General features: G+C 54.7%; 5 protein-coding genes across 5 annotated transcripts; 2 read left to right on the plus strand and 3 right to left on the minus strand.

Annotated features, from left to right (window-relative positions):
• Positions 1-190: 190 nt before the first annotated feature.
• On the plus strand, positions 191-3,494 carry CGCA056_v006609 (Protein SERAC1; the record flags this gene model as incomplete). The annotated part of the gene is made up of 5 exons (XM_037321858.1): positions 191-193; positions 276-979; positions 1,034-1,283; positions 1,336-3,298; positions 3,358-3,494. 5 exons carry the CDS (start codon positions 191-193, stop codon positions 3,492-3,494), a joined length of 3,057 nt encoding a protein of 1,018 aa, XP_037179186.1.
• Positions 3,495-5,309: 1,815 nt separating this feature from the next.
• Positions 5,310-6,266, minus strand: SNIP1 (Smad nuclear-interacting protein 1; the record flags this gene model as incomplete). Its single annotated transcript, XM_037321859.1, has 1 exon — positions 5,310-6,266. The coding sequence occupies one exon, from the start codon at positions 6,264-6,266 to the stop codon at positions 5,310-5,312; it is 957 nt and encodes a 318-aa protein (XP_037180131.1).
• Positions 6,267-7,169: 903 nt separating this feature from the next.
• CGCA056_v006611 (putative ADP-ribosylation factor-binding protein) lies at positions 7,170-9,253 on the minus strand (the record flags this gene model as incomplete). The annotated part of the gene is made up of 4 exons (XM_037321860.1): positions 7,170-7,376; positions 7,426-7,934; positions 7,980-8,655; positions 8,708-9,253. The coding sequence occupies 4 exons, from the start codon at positions 9,251-9,253 to the stop codon at positions 7,170-7,172; spliced, it is 1,938 nt and encodes a 645-aa protein (XP_037180132.1).
• A 527-nt stretch (positions 9,254-9,780) lies between these two features.
• TSR3 (Ribosome biogenesis protein TSR3) lies at positions 9,781-10,980 on the plus strand (the record flags this gene model as incomplete). Its single annotated transcript, XM_037321861.1, has 1 exon — positions 9,781-10,980. One exon carries the CDS (start codon positions 9,781-9,783, stop codon positions 10,978-10,980), a length of 1,200 nt encoding a protein of 399 aa, XP_037180133.1.
• Positions 10,981-11,169: 189 nt separating this feature from the next.
• On the minus strand, positions 11,170-14,436 carry CGCA056_v006613 (Translation initiation factor IF-2; the record flags this gene model as incomplete). Its single annotated transcript, XM_037321862.1, has 3 exons — positions 11,170-11,321; positions 11,373-14,346; positions 14,413-14,436. The coding sequence occupies 3 exons, from the start codon at positions 14,434-14,436 to the stop codon at positions 11,170-11,172; spliced, it is 3,150 nt and encodes a 1,049-aa protein (XP_037180134.1).
• Positions 14,437-14,520: the final 84 nt, after the last annotated feature.

The raw sequence follows: 14,520 nt of genomic DNA on the forward strand, positions 1-14,520 counted from the left end.
TTAGTGGTTGGGGCGAGAGCCCCTGATCGTATAAAGACGACGTTCATGCAAGGTTCCCCCTCAGCCGTCGATGTCGAATGGTCCATCACCAAATACTCGCCAGAAGCCAACCGGAATAGACGTCAAATAAGCTGCAGTAGCGCATACAGCGGAAGTCGAGTCCCCTCCTACTGGGCCCGAGCAGGCAAGCATGGTAAGTTGCCTCTACGGTCGAGTATCTTCGATCTCGGCTCAGCATCTGTGTTCCACCCCCCTTTCCTAATACACTTTCACAGGGGTCTTTCCAGAAGACCGTTTCACGCTTCGAGATCACTGCTGTCTATACGCATCCTGAAGCCAATGTCGATGTCGTTTTGGTCCACGGTCTGAACGGCGACCCAAAGAATACGTGGACGGCCAAGGACGACCATAACCACAGTATTTTTTGGCCTGCAGATCTTCTCCCAACGTCACTTAGAGGCCTTCAGGCCAATATCCTAGTATACGGCTATAACGCTGACGTATACTCAACCAAGAACGACCACAGCGCCAGTGACAACTTCATTTATCAACATGCTCAAAGCCTCGTCACTACCCTGACCCTCTACCGCAAGAGCGAGGGTAGTTCTAATAATGCCATCATCTGGGTGGCACATAGTCTGGGCGGTCTCCTCGTCAAACGTTGTCTGTTATACTCCAACGACGTCAAGGACAGAAATCATGAGGACTATAGAGCCATATTCGTCTCTACCTACGGAATCGTCTTCCTCGGCACCCCTCATGGGGGCTCTGATATGGCGAAATGGGGCCAGATGATCCAGAACATGTCCGACGCCATCATCCCTCGGAAGCTCTTCGACAGTGAGTCCGTACTTCTCAAGACTCTGAAAAAGGACAATGAAACCTTGCAAAATATCAACATCCACTTTCTCGACATATATCAACGGTTCAAGATCCACATGGTCCACGAAAACCACAAGACTGATGTCAAAGGCACAAAGTGAGTCACCCAATTTAAGTCTTTGGTGGAAAGCAGACTCTTACTCTTCCCTAGGATGTTAGTTGTCGACGCACGCTCGGCTGGACCACAGCTGCCGGGGGTTACATACTACGGCATCGAGGCCACCCACTCTGGCATGTGCAAATTTCCCGACCAACATGCACCCGGCTACCGCAACGTCTCGACTGCCATTCGTGACTGGGTGAGGGAATCTCCATCAGTCATCCAGACTCGGTGGATCGTCGAGCGAGACGACAAAAGGGTGCGAGCTCAAACAGAAGCTGCCGAGAGGACGAGGGAATATGTGAGTGCTCCGCCGCCCTAGAATAGCAGTTAATGGCTAATCCATGAGACAGAGCGAAACGTACTCGACACCACTGATCTCGTCCTCAGATACGCCCAGCACCACGGCCTTCCCCTCCCAGGAGGAATCTCAGCCCGATTTACGGTCTTCATGGCCGCCTTTCATCCACCCTGACCGTTTTCGTCCCAACGCGTTTTTCAAGGGACGTGAGGAGGAGCATAGAGATCTTCATCGGATGCTGATGGACACAAGACGAAGATCAGAAGGCACGTCAGCTGTTTTGATCCAAGGAATTCCCGGAGCAGGAAAGTCACACCTGGCACGGCAATACGTATTCGATCACAAGGACGACTATCCCGGCGGTATATATTGGATAAGATCGACCACGGTGCAGGACATGGAAGAAGGCTTCTGGCGGATTGCCAAAACCGAAGCTATCAGGCAGAGGGTCGGCCAAGAGAAGAAAGACGACCTATCCGATCCCCAGAAGATGGTGAAGATTGTACGAAATTGGTTCAACGAGTTTAACGGCTGGCTGCTAGTCCTCGACGGCATTCGCTTCGACAACGACAAAGTGACCAACTTTATTCCTGACTGTAAAAACACCAGCCTCATTCTGACGTCGACGGAACGGCCTGATCCAGGCAACTATCTCCTGGACAACCCAAGCATCATGGAGCTTGGCCTCCTTCCGGCTCAAGCCGCTCGAGATCTCTTGCTCCAGGAGATGGGCAAGAGGCAGCCATACAAATCCGACGACCTGAGACGTGCCTTAGAGTTGGTACAGCTGATGGGTCGCCTTCCCTTGATGATCCATGCTGCCGCCCAGCAGATGAATGCGACTCGGGAGCCACTTGCAAAGTATCTCAAGTCCTTCCGCGACAAGCCCAGACCCGGCATGCTGCCTGCGTATAAGACGATACGAGATCAGCTTCAAACTCTCGGAGACACATCCGCACTGAATCTGATGTACATCCTCTGCTTCTTCAGCCAGTTGGTCCCGGTAGAAATGCTCGCGCTTGGCCTGAAAGCTTTGGACAGGGCCACCCCAATCAGAACAGATGCGAACGGCAAGCCCCGCAGCTTGAACAAGACCTTCATCACACTCATCAGGTTTGCACTCATTGAGAGGAGCGAAATGGATGATATACCGTCTTCAAGCTCGCGAACCTCTGAACGCAGCGGCGATCCGGCGGCAGAGCCACTAGATGTCCTCCGAATCCACAGCGTCGTCCAAGCGTTTTTCATCCAGCTCCTTGCGGAAGAGAAGCAGTTGGAATTCTGGCTTGCTCGAGCAGCCCGCATCTTCTGCCTCTCTTTTGAGGCAGCCGATGATCGGATGAAGAAGGACCCAACGACTGGTTTGCCTGACGACTACAGAAGATACGCTATACACGGGAGGAAGCTGATGGAACACTTGGATCGGCACTACAAATCTAAAGACGTTTCCAAAGACGTCGCTGCAGAGCTAGCATCACTCAGACAGAATCTGAAAAGCAAGCTCTCGAAGCTACCGAAAGAGATAGATGGCTTACAGAGGGCGATTTCGGCCGGTATCGTCGACGGCAAGGAGGTCCTAGATCACTGTTCAGTCTTTGAGCGTACGAACAGCCTATCTTCGGAATCCACAAATACGTCGAACGCGTCTGACGGTCGCGGGCCAGATGCGACCATGCCGTACGTGCCTCAAGCAGACAGCGACGACGCATATTCTACACCGCGGCCGCCGGCCTACAGTCCAGGGACCCGGTACGACGACCACTTTTCCGACAGTCGAACAGTTGTCCCATACCCTCCAGACACAGTTGACGCGTCTTTTGACGATCCAGCCGACCCTGAATGGACAGTCGTTAGGAAGCATCGATCCGTGAAGAAGCAGGAACAGCGACGATACCACGACCGCGGAGGTGCATGGAGAGAAACTTCTGTGAAAGATCCTCGTACTAGTGTTAGCCGAGAGTCTGCACGCGGCCTCATATCTCCGCCAGGTTCTGTCAGAGGCGGCCGTTCACCAAGTCATTCCCGTATCTCCGCCAGAAGTGACGCCGAACTTGAGCTTATGCACATTAAACAGGCATCGCCTCCTCCACCCCGTGGTGGAGGCCACATCCAAGACAAAGGGCGAAGCTCCAGCACTGGCAATGGCACAAAACCGTGGCCAGTGCTGGGGAGGACAAGCTACGCCCAGGCACTCTCTGGGACAGCAGTTGAGGACGAATTGCCGCCATCCCCTACCTTCTCATGTCCTCCATCCAGGGCAGGGACTCTGGATCGAAGGGTGAATTACGACACTATGTCGGTCAACAGCTTGCGGACTGTCGAGCTGCCTGCACAGGCCCGTTCCGGAAGATTGAAGGAAAATCAACTTCGGACTAGTATCGGAAACAGCCCGAAAGGCAACCGACCATCGTCTATCTCACAAGAGACAGTCGTTCACAAGACCCCATCGCCGTCACACAACTTTGTGTCTTCCATTCTGCAACGCCTCAGAGGGTCTCCTGGTGAACCAAAAGCAGAAGCCAAAGGGAAAGCGAGGTCCAAGCGATCCAAAGACTCTCTCAAGTCACAGCCATCGACATCAGCGGAGCATCCCCCAACCACATATCAAGGAGGTGTCAGGACGGCCAGTTCCAGTCCTGGAGCACAGTTTGCACCGTTTTATCCTCCAGGCTTACCGATCGTTACGAACAGCTTAAGTAGCCTGTGGCAAACAGCTCCAGAACGGCAATACGCATCCCAACAAGCAACTGAGTCGTACTACCCAGAAGCGGACTATGATGAGCCCCTGTCGTGGTCAGACGCGAGTCTCGGTCACCCGGCTGTTAATGTTTCGTCGCCTGCAACAATGACCCCTCTGAGTCCCACCTTCGCAAGACCACCAGGAGGATACACATCACAGCCAATGTCTCGGAACCCGAGCTCAAACCCGCATGTTGTCGGCTTGACAGAATCATCAGGCACTCCTCGAAGTAGCAATAGCGGTGGTGCCAGGACAAATCTGAGTCGCCCACGTGCCCCCTCTGTCGTCGAGACAGAGCCCTCGCCGCGTCTTCAGCCGATTGATATGCCACCTACCTCGTACCACGCCTGGGAACGTAGAAGAACCCATCGTCGAGGCGATTCGCTCTTTGGTGGTAGCAATGTGCCTGCTCATCGATATCTGCCCACTGCGCAAATGCCAAGTTTCCGTTCGCAACAAGACAGTCCAGATATTTCGAGTCCCAGGACTAGCCCTCAGATCGGAGCCGATGGTGAGAGCATGAGTCGGTCAGGATCAGGTGGTATTCGAGTTGACGATGGTAGGGTCATTGCCTTCGGTGAAGTACCTGTCGATCTCGAAGCCGCCGGCCGCAGAGCGAGGGAAGCTCGAGATAGACTGGATCGAGTGGATCGAGCTGCTATAGAGGCGGTAGACGATGCGCGCGCCGTACGAGCCGGCCATGAGAGTGCAGGTTCTGAACCGGTGCCTGTGGGACTGGGTATTCTTTGATGGAGCGCCATACGCATGCTGGAAAAGTTGATCTCAACACATTGGCTTGATGATTTAGAGATGGCCTTGCCAGAGGCTTGAAGCTCGGTATTCGGCGCCATGTTGTGTTTTTATTTCATTAGCATAAGATAGGCACTGATACAACAAAATACGTGGAGTTTTCTTTTGTTACGCTTTTCTAGAGTCCTTTCGCAGAACGTGTGGTTGGCTGTCCGACAATTTGAGAGACAGCAAGGACAACCCTCAATACGAAGGTGGCCTATTTCAATGTTTATTCCATGACTTTCTAACCCCTGATGATGCCCATATGACCAACGTGCGATGTCATGGCAAATTACCCTTCCCAAAAGCCCCCTGAGTGGCTTGCAAGGCCTACGATCCACACAAAACCTTGCGCTCGGCCTATTCTAATGCGATCTTCTCATACTCGGGGCTCCAACCTCCGTTCATTTTCAGACTCTCCATCGAGTCTCACGTTCCTCTTGGCCTTTCCATGGCGCCAAGTACCGTCCTCCATCTCAGCTTGCCCAAGCCCCTTAGTTTTTGGGTGCCAACATGAGGACGTATTCTCGCGTACTGTGCCCCAGCTTTATCATGTCCTTGTCCCTAAGCTCATAGTACCGGCTGTCAGCCACCTTATCTCCGTTGAGGACCGTTCCATTGGCGCTTTCGAGGTCAATCAGGTAGGGCTTGACCTTTCCGATACGGTCTCCAAACTCGTTGCGCTTCTCGACATGTCGGAATTGGATAACAGCATGCTGCTTGCTGATGCTTGGATGTTCCGCCATCATATCTACAACCGCCGCCTCGCGCCCAATAAGCCAGCAGCTGCGCAGGTTCAAGTCAATTGTGTCAACAATGTCGTTCCCCTTGAAGACAAAAAGCTTCCACTGGTCCTTCGCCGGCGACTTGCGCGCCTCTGCGGGCTCGTGGTATTTGAGAACAATCGACGTTCCATCCGCCTGTTGCACCGAGTTTGACGCCGCGGCCAGAACGCCAGTCGTGCGCAGGTTCGGCTTCTCCTTTGGCTTCTCGGGCTCCTCGCCCTTGGACACGGCAAAGGAGTCGTCTTGCGAAGGGAGCGGCCCCGCGCGACGGAGGGGACTGGCGCGCGTTCGTGTGGAGTCGTCTGCTTCCGATCCATCGTCGCGGCGTCGACGTTTCAGTTCCTTCCCGCTGCTCCTTCGGTCGTCGTCTCGTGGGGATCGCTCCCTGCGCCTTTCTCGGTCGCGGTCGCGGTCGCGGTCTCGTGAGCAGGATCGTTTGCGTGCCGAAGGGTCTGGTGTGCGTGAACGCCGCCTCTCACGTTTGTCTCGTGATCGTGACCTCCGCCTTTCCCTGTGCCTGTCCGAGTTGCGAGCCCCCTCCGTTTCTCGGCTGCGTCTGCGCCGGTGGCCGTCTCTGTCTTTTGTGTCTCTGCGTGGTCGCTCCTCCTCGTCCTCGTCGCGCGTGCACCGCGATCTGTGGCTGCGGTGGTCGTCGTCGAGACCCATCGCCGTGTTGTATGACTTTGCGACCCGTTTGGTAGGGAAGAAAACGAAAGGACAGGCTCTTATTTTATGCGGCGGGGAGTTCAAGGTTGCTGAAATTTGAGGAAGAAAATCATGCGCATGGAAATCATCTGATGCTCTGAGCTGAAGTCATCGTACTGCATCCACGGCACCGTGTACTGCCTGCCCCACACCCGCCCTCCGGACCATGTGACTGCACAGACCATGCAGTATCCACTCGGCCCGGTCCTTCACCTGGCTTCACCGAAAGCATCACCAAAACCACCGCCTCCTGCCTTCGTCAGAAGCAGAAGGCAGGAACCTCTTTCCCAATCAACCCGCATCAAAAAATGTAGTGAAAACCTCAAGATAAACGTAGAATCGAATTTTGCCAATAGAGAAAAGTACGAAAACTTACCTCAGCATCCATCTGGCCCCTTCGCGTAACAGCTCTCGTTAAGTTAACAACGCTCAGAACTGCACAGGGTCGCTTCAGCCGAGGCGCGAACCCAAGGGTCTGCGATTGGTGTTCACTCCCATCAGTTAAGACGGCTAATAACCTACCACTCGCCCAAGTTTCACTTTCGACAATCCATTCCGGGGAAGTTATAGATAAGGGGTCGGCCCAGAGCTCTCCCCCCCCCCGAGCTCAACCAGGCGACGCCCCTACGGCAGCTTTGGCATTCACCTTACCATCCACCCTCTCACATTACTGGCTTTCAGTGTTTTTCTGCCTGGGGACGAAAGAAAGAAGCTGTACCACGACAGAGAAGTATCTGGCGGAGAGACTGACTGCCTTCCCCTTAGTATCTTCGAATACCCTAAATTCTATACCTCTTTTTCACAGCTCACCTCCAATAACATAAACTTCGTCGCTTCTGAAGCAGCTCAACACCCATGGCCCCATCATGCGATACTAAACTCCTGGATCTCGCCCATTTCGTTCTTTTGCTCCGCGCCTACTTTGTACGACACCCTCCATCGCAGCTTGATGGACTGCACTTTACGATTCTTATCACCAGCATGCCATACCTCCGCAGCTTGAGTCACGCCTCTGCTCTGTTTAGGTTCTAGTGCACGCCCGGTTTGGGGCTTAAGTTGCAGTTCGTATCCCTGTGGTATATCAGTGTGTGCGAGAAGTATGATCGTGACAGCTACTCACCTTTGTCGCCGCGAGTTGGAAGTGAAGCTCGGTCACTGGCTGCGCAGAGCTGTTGGAAAAAGCAAAGCTAAAGTTGAGGGAGTTGCCAGGCCCAACTCTTCCAGCCATCATCTCAATCTTTACAGTAGACTCGCTGATGGTGGCTCTGTGCTCCTTGGGAAGGCTAGGCTGGTCGGGAGGGAGTGCAGACGAGAAAGCCCATTCGTCGTCGTCATTTGCGGCCGGCGCAGCCGGCGCGGGTTGAGGTGCTGGAGCAGGGGTAGAGGGTTTGGAGGGAAACGAAGGAGATCCAAGGGCAGCGAAGGGATCAGACGTGGCCGCGGCTTGCTGTGGCGGCTTGAAAGCAGACATTACAGGCGGCTGGGGCGTGCCAGACTGGGACGCGGTGGGGGACGTAAAAGAAGCAAACTGGGAGAAGGCTGGCGGCTGGGGTGTCGTTGAATTACTCATGGGTCCTTTTGCGGAATTAGCCTCCGTCATACTGGACAGCAATGCGGGCCCAGGGACATCTGGTTCTGTCAGTAAGAGCTCGTATCTTGTGAGTGGAAACTTACTGGAATTCGCCCCGAAGCCGAGTGTTAGAGCGCCTCCTTGACCATAACTCGCTGAGTCGCCCATAGACAACCCGAGGAGGTCGTTCTCGATACCAGTTGACTGCGACGTGGGCTGTGCGGAAGATGAGCCATTGGCAGCGTCCGCCTCTCCGTCAAAGTCGATCAAGGACAGCTCTTGCGTTGCGCTCTTGGAAGAGCCTGAAGTGGTGGGTAGTGGTGCGCCGCTGGCCACCTTCTTCGCCGCCTCCAAGTCGCCCTTCTTCATGAGCTTGTACCGCTCGACAGTCCGGTGTATACTGTCGTTGATCTCGAGGAGTTTTGCGACGGCTTCGTGGTCATCCGACTCTTCTTCACACATCTTTTGAATCTTGGGCTGCGCACTCTGCAAAGCTGCAGCGAGCTCAGAGAACACGTCTCCATCCTGCATCGTGTCGCCCTGTTGGAAGGCTTCAAGTCTCTCCTCCAGCAGACGTGCCTTGGCCTGAATCTTCGCGACCTCCTGAGCAGCCTTAGCGCGGTAGTCAGTCTTGGAACGAGTATCGTAGCCAGCCATGATCTTCATCAGCCGGTTGGCCTCCTGCAAGTCCTCCGGGGTGCCTCTACGGATCAGCTCCTGCAGCTTGGCGGATTGCGCTTCGCGCTCCTCTTCCTCCATCTCTTCAGCTGATTTCAGGTTCTGCGTTGATCAGCATGCGATGCAATATCTCGCGCAGCAGGGAGACACTTACGTCGCTAGGATTCAACACCGCCGCGTCGTCCCGCCTGACTTCGGGAAAGGTGTAACCCTTGTAACTCAAAAGACGATGCATGTCCCGAATGAAACCCAAGTCTTCTTTGTACCTGCTTGTTTCGCATATCGTACTCCTCCACTCCTCGATGGCCTCCAGGATCTTCATTTGCACTCTCGTCGCCCGTATCGGCGGTCGCTCGGGGAACCTTCTGACCAGCTCATTGAGGAACTCCTTGGTGCTAATCTGCAAGTGAAAGGGATAGCCACAATTCTTAACACAGATGTCAAGCAAGTTGAGAGCCAGAAGGGCCACGTTGGGGTTGCGGTGGTTGATGTAGCTGACTATGGCGACGGCGGCCTCGCGCGGGGCGGAGCCCTTCTTGGAGTTGATCAGATCGGAAATCTCCAGGTTCAAGGCAAGGTTCGGCTCATAGTTCTCTGGGCTGCAAGCGGCCTGAATGAAGCGCTGCAGCTGCGACGGCGTCGGACTGCCCATCTCGCCCCAGCGGTCGCGGGCCGCAGCACGAGCTGATGCGGCCTCCATCGTGACGGTATTGGTATTCGGGTGCGGCCTTGAACGTGGTGGTAAGGGAGCTATCTTGGCGGGAGGGATTTCTCGTTTTCGTCGTCGTCCTCGTCAAAGGCTAGGGCGCGAAAGGCATTACAGACGGGTAGCCGTTGAAGTTCAAGAGCTGGCCGAGCAAACGCCTAGGAATTGGACAGATTGAATTAGGTCGGCGCAGGCATCCCTCTTGAGCCCTTGGGTAGGTATCTGTAGACTGTGGCCGAATGACGAGGGGCTAGTGTACCTTACGTACGGTGACAGCCGCCGCGGGAGGCCACTGGACTGGAGCCACCTCGACTCCAACGAGTGGCCTGTGCTTCATGGTGGACTTCCTTGCCTTATTTGGGGTTAGCTGCGTATAGTTGCATAAGAGCTCTTTATCGAATTTTTCGTCTTATCGCCCTTTTGGCCCCCCACTACCCCGCCAAACCGGGCATCTTTGGAAGGGCTTAGCTCTTTTGGAAAGCGTCCCTGCCACGACCTCACAACCCATGAGCACTCCAAACATGGTCCGGCACAAGAAAGACAACTTCAGCTCCCGCGGTCGCAAGAACCACCACTCGGGCCCTCCGCGCCCTCGACAGCCTCGGGCCGGCGACGATGATGATGAAGATGGCCATCCCTCCTCCCGTCCAACGTTTAAAGCCGCCTGCTGGGATCTCGGCCATTGCGATCCCAAACGATGCTCCGGAAAGAAGCTGATCCGTATGGGAATGATGCGCGACTTACATGTCGGCCAGAAACACAACGGCGTCATTATCACACCCAACGGCAAGCATACGGTCTCACCCGCAGATCGCGACCTCATGGAGCAGTACGGCGCTGCCGTTGTCGAGTGTAGTTGGGCGCGCATGCAAGAGATCCAGTGGGGCAAGGTTGGCGGAAAATGTGAGCGTCTGCTGCCGTATCTCGTTGCGGCTAACACCGTCAACTACGGCAAGCCGTGGCGGTTGAACTGCGTTGAGGCTCTCGCAGCGGCGTTCTACATCTGCGGTCATCCCGAGTGGGCGGAGCAGGTCCTTGCGCCGTTTTCGTATGGTGAAGCTTTCCTGGAGATCAATGGAAGCCTACTGAAGAAGTATGCTGCGAGCGAGGACGAGAAGGGTGTCAAGAAGGTGCAGGACGAGTGGATGGATCGGCTGGACAAGGAATATGCAGAGAGCAGGGAGGCGGGCGACGCCGATGACATGTGGAAGGGCGGAAACACAAATCGCAGAGTGATACCCGATTCCGATGACGAAGAAGAAGACGACGACGACGACGACGACGATGGAGATGGAAGTGGAGACGAATCAGGAGACGGTGACAGCGTTGACGGCATTTACCTCGGAAAGAAGCCTGAGAAGACGCAAGAAAGCGAGGAAGAAGAAAGAGATCCATATGCGATATCCGACGATAGCGACGAAGACGCGGCAATGGAAGAGATCCGTCGCAAGGTGCTGGCGTCAAAGACTTTCGCTAACCCCTCAGCGTCGGGAAAGAAGAAGCCTGAATCGATTCCTCGGCCGCAAACGCTGAAACCCGACTCAGACATCGAACCAGACTCGGACAATGGCGAAGATGATGATGACTTTGACAATATCATCAATGCAACACCAGTCACTGACAAAATTGGCTTGACCAAGCTCGAAAAGGAGCGCTCCCAGTCGACAGTGACCAGCAAGTCATTCTCGTCCAACATAGTTTCCGCGCCCAAGCGGTGGTAATGAGGACCAACAAAATTCACCTTGAAGCACTGAGAATTGGTTACGTGGTGATTGGTGCAAGACCATTAATGACTAGTTTTCTACAGTGAAATAGTGTTGAGCTTTGTGGATGACAGTGTGTGTGCCCTCTACCGTTTCGTTTCTATGCAGTTCCTTTTGTCTTGTACAAGTGTTGAGTTTTCCAATATCTTACAAGCTTCGCTTCTCTTTCACTTCGTCGTAGCACTGTATTTGATCTCCTATCTGGAAATCAGTGAAACCATCGAAGGAGATGCCACATTCGGAACCCTTCCTGATCTCGGACATGTCCTTCTTTCCATGCTTGAGCGTTTCAACCTTGCCTGTAAAGAATATTAGTAAATGGTTTGCCTGGTTTTCTGCGGACAACATACCGTCAAAGATCTTCTCTCCCTTGCGGATGATGCGTACGCTGTTCGACCGCGTGATCATTCCATTTCTGACCCTGCATCCAGCAATGTTCTTGAACACACGTCCCTTTACGTTGATGGGGAAGACTTGGAGAATATCAGCCTCTCCAGTCACCTTCTGGGTGATCTTGGGTGCCAAGCGTTCTGACATGACCTGCTTGACATCATCCGCTAGGTGATAGATAACTGAATGGTCAATCAGCTTGACCCCCTTCTCCTCAGCCATTGCCTTGATGTGGCCCGGAATAGTGCTGTTGAAATTGACAACAGTGCTGTTTGATGCCGCTGCATGCTCAATATCGGTTTCGGATACTTGGCCGGCCGCAGACCAAAGAATGCGAGCTTTGACTTCATTGTTTCCAATCTCGTTGATGGTCGCGCACACAGCTTCAACGGAGCCAACAACGTCGCCTCTAACCGCAAAGTTGATGACCTGGGTTGTCGAGCCTTCTGCATCTTCTTCACCTACCTCACCAGCCGCCTGTGCCTCTGCGGCGGCCTTTGCTTCACGTTCGCGTTGCTCTTGCTCTGCCAGCTGTTTCGATGATGCCTCTCTCTCACGCATTTCTTCACGGTAGCTGATGGCCGTTCTCGCTCGGTCTTCGGTAGGGGCCTGAAGAACCTCGTCTCCAGCAGCGGGCAGCTGCTCTCTCCAACCAAGAACCTCGACAGGTGTGCCTGGGGGTGCTTCACTCAGCTCCTGGCCCGCTTCGTTTCGCAGCATACGGATTCTGGCCCACGTAGTCCCCGCGACGATGTGGTCGCCTGGGCGCAGCGTACCACGCTTGACAAGAATGTTGGCAGACTTTCCGTGGGGTTTGACACTGGCTTCGAGAACCCAGGCCTCCGCCATGCCGTCTTGTTCGGCACGCATATCCTGAATTTCCGCGAGCGCGCCAATGTTCTCCTCGAGCTCGTCCATGCCTTTGCCCGTCTTTCCGCTTACACACACTACTTGAACATCGCCACCAAAGTCTTCAATCTCAACACCATGACGAGAAAGGTCCGCCTTGACTTGATCAGGACGGGCATCTTCCTTGTCAATCTTGTTGATAGCCACGATGATTGGCACCTTTGCTGCCCTGGCATGCTTTAAAGCTTCCAGGGTCTGCGGCTTGACACTATCGTCAGCAGCAACAACCAAGACCACGATATCAGTGACATTTGCACCACGTTGGCGCATGGTCAAGAACGCAGCATGACCGGGCGTATCAAGGAATGTGATGAGCTTGCCAGAGGACATCTTCACCATGAAAGCTCCGATGTGTTGGGTAATGCCGCCATGCTCCTGAGCTGCGACGGACGACTTTCTGAGGTAGTCGAGCAGCGTCGTCTTGCCGTGGTCAACGTGCCCCATAATGGTGACAACAGGGGGCCGCGGCGGCAGCGTCGACATATCCTCTGGTGGTGGACGAGGCCTCAGGTCTCTGTCTCCTCCAGTGTCGACTGTCGCCTCGAATCCGAATTCCATAGCCACAAGAGAAGCAGTCTCTCCCGTCATGATACTCTCCTCAGTGATGTCCTCGAAGCCCATTTCCGTCAAAGCTCTCAGGAAGTACTTGGGTTTCATCTTGAGCGCCGATCCCAGATTACCGATGCTGATGAATTCGGGCAAAAAGATGGTTTGTGATGCGGCGGCAGCCTCCGCCTCCGCCTTTCTCCGGGCCTTTTCCTCGGCCTTTTGCCGGCGGCGTTCAGCAATCTCCCTGGCGGTCGTCTCGTCCCATTCCTCGTTCTGATCCTCCCACCTTTTTTGTGCATACGACTTTTTCCCACGGGACGAGTTGAAAGCATCTCCACGACGTGCACCAGACTTACCACGCTTTCTAGCATCACGTTCGATCTCATAGGACTCATCGAGGCGATTCTCGCGATTTTCGGCCACGTCTACTGCAACATATTCCTCGACAACTCCGTCCGGCTCGGTTTCCAGAGAGCGCCGAGCGGGTGGCTTCGGCCTGCTCTCCATGTGTTCCTGAAACTTGGCGAAGAATGTGTCTTTGGTGATTGGGTTCGTGGCAGGCGAAGTTTTCTTCGGGGCCTCGTCATTCCATCCACTCGTAGGTGGCGGAGGAGTTGGCGAGGACTCCTCCACACTAGGAGGAGGGTTGACTCTCCTGGCAAGCAAACCCCATTCCGCAGGCTTGTCTGAAGCTTCGTCCTCGACCTTTGCCTGGCTTTGTTGTGGCCTTTCTGGCAATGGCCTACCGAGCCCCTTGCTGGCGGCATGGCGGTGATGCGGTACCGGTGTGCTGTGTGATTTTTTGTCGGCTCCAAATGAATTCCTGCCAAGTTCTTTGTGCCTCCAGTCGGCTAACTGAGAGCCATTTGCATCGCCGCGCTTCCTGTCTGGTTGGTCTCTTGAACGATGCAGGGGTCCAGGTTTCCTTTCGCTGCCGAGGCCTAATCCCCGACCACCTAGTCCGCCTGAACCACCAAGGCCGGAGGGTGGCCTTTCCGAGAAGCCTTTGGACGGTACGCGAGCCTTGTTCAGACCCGTACCCAAACTGCTTCGGGTTCCCTCTCGAGGTGACGAGCTTTCCCCGAAGCTCGCTGCAGTCTTCAGAGGTTGAGGTGGCGGGGTCAGTGGTGGCGTCGGTTGCGACTTCTTTATTCTCAGTTTCGCAGCGCGTTCGTGGGGCAGTAGCCCGTCGTCGGCCGACTCGTTATTCGTCTGTTGGGCATCAGGGTTCGAAGTGGCCGAGCCATTCGTGTTGGCCGGCGGCGAACCGCCTCCGAATGATGGTTTCCCCCAACCGGAACTGACTGTCGGACCGGAAGGTCGCGGAATGCCACTACTGCTTCCCCAGCCTCCAGGAAATCCACCAGCATTCGGCGTTGGCTTCGGTGTGTCTGAATAGCTACGGCGACCTATGTCACGCTGTGTCGCCAGGGCGGGGTGACGACAGAAGGCGCAGACGTACGCACTGCTCCGATCCTACACGATTTGTGTTAGCCTCGAAAGAACGGCAATTTAGCAGGCTGACAATGGGTTTCGACGTACTTTCCATATCCTACACCTGAGCATGATCTACTCTGGGGCGCAACATGAAGGCTGCTAGTCTGATGGAATCAGCGAAAGCTGTGAGCTGCCAACCCGGAATATTTGTCG

This window comes from Colletotrichum aenigma (assembly GCF_013390185.1).
Source record: "Colletotrichum aenigma strain Cg56 chromosome Unknown KSG_Cg56_contig04, whole genome shotgun sequence".
In the NCBI taxonomy this organism is placed as follows: Eukaryota; Fungi; Ascomycota; class Sordariomycetes; order Glomerellales; family Glomerellaceae; genus Colletotrichum; species Colletotrichum aenigma.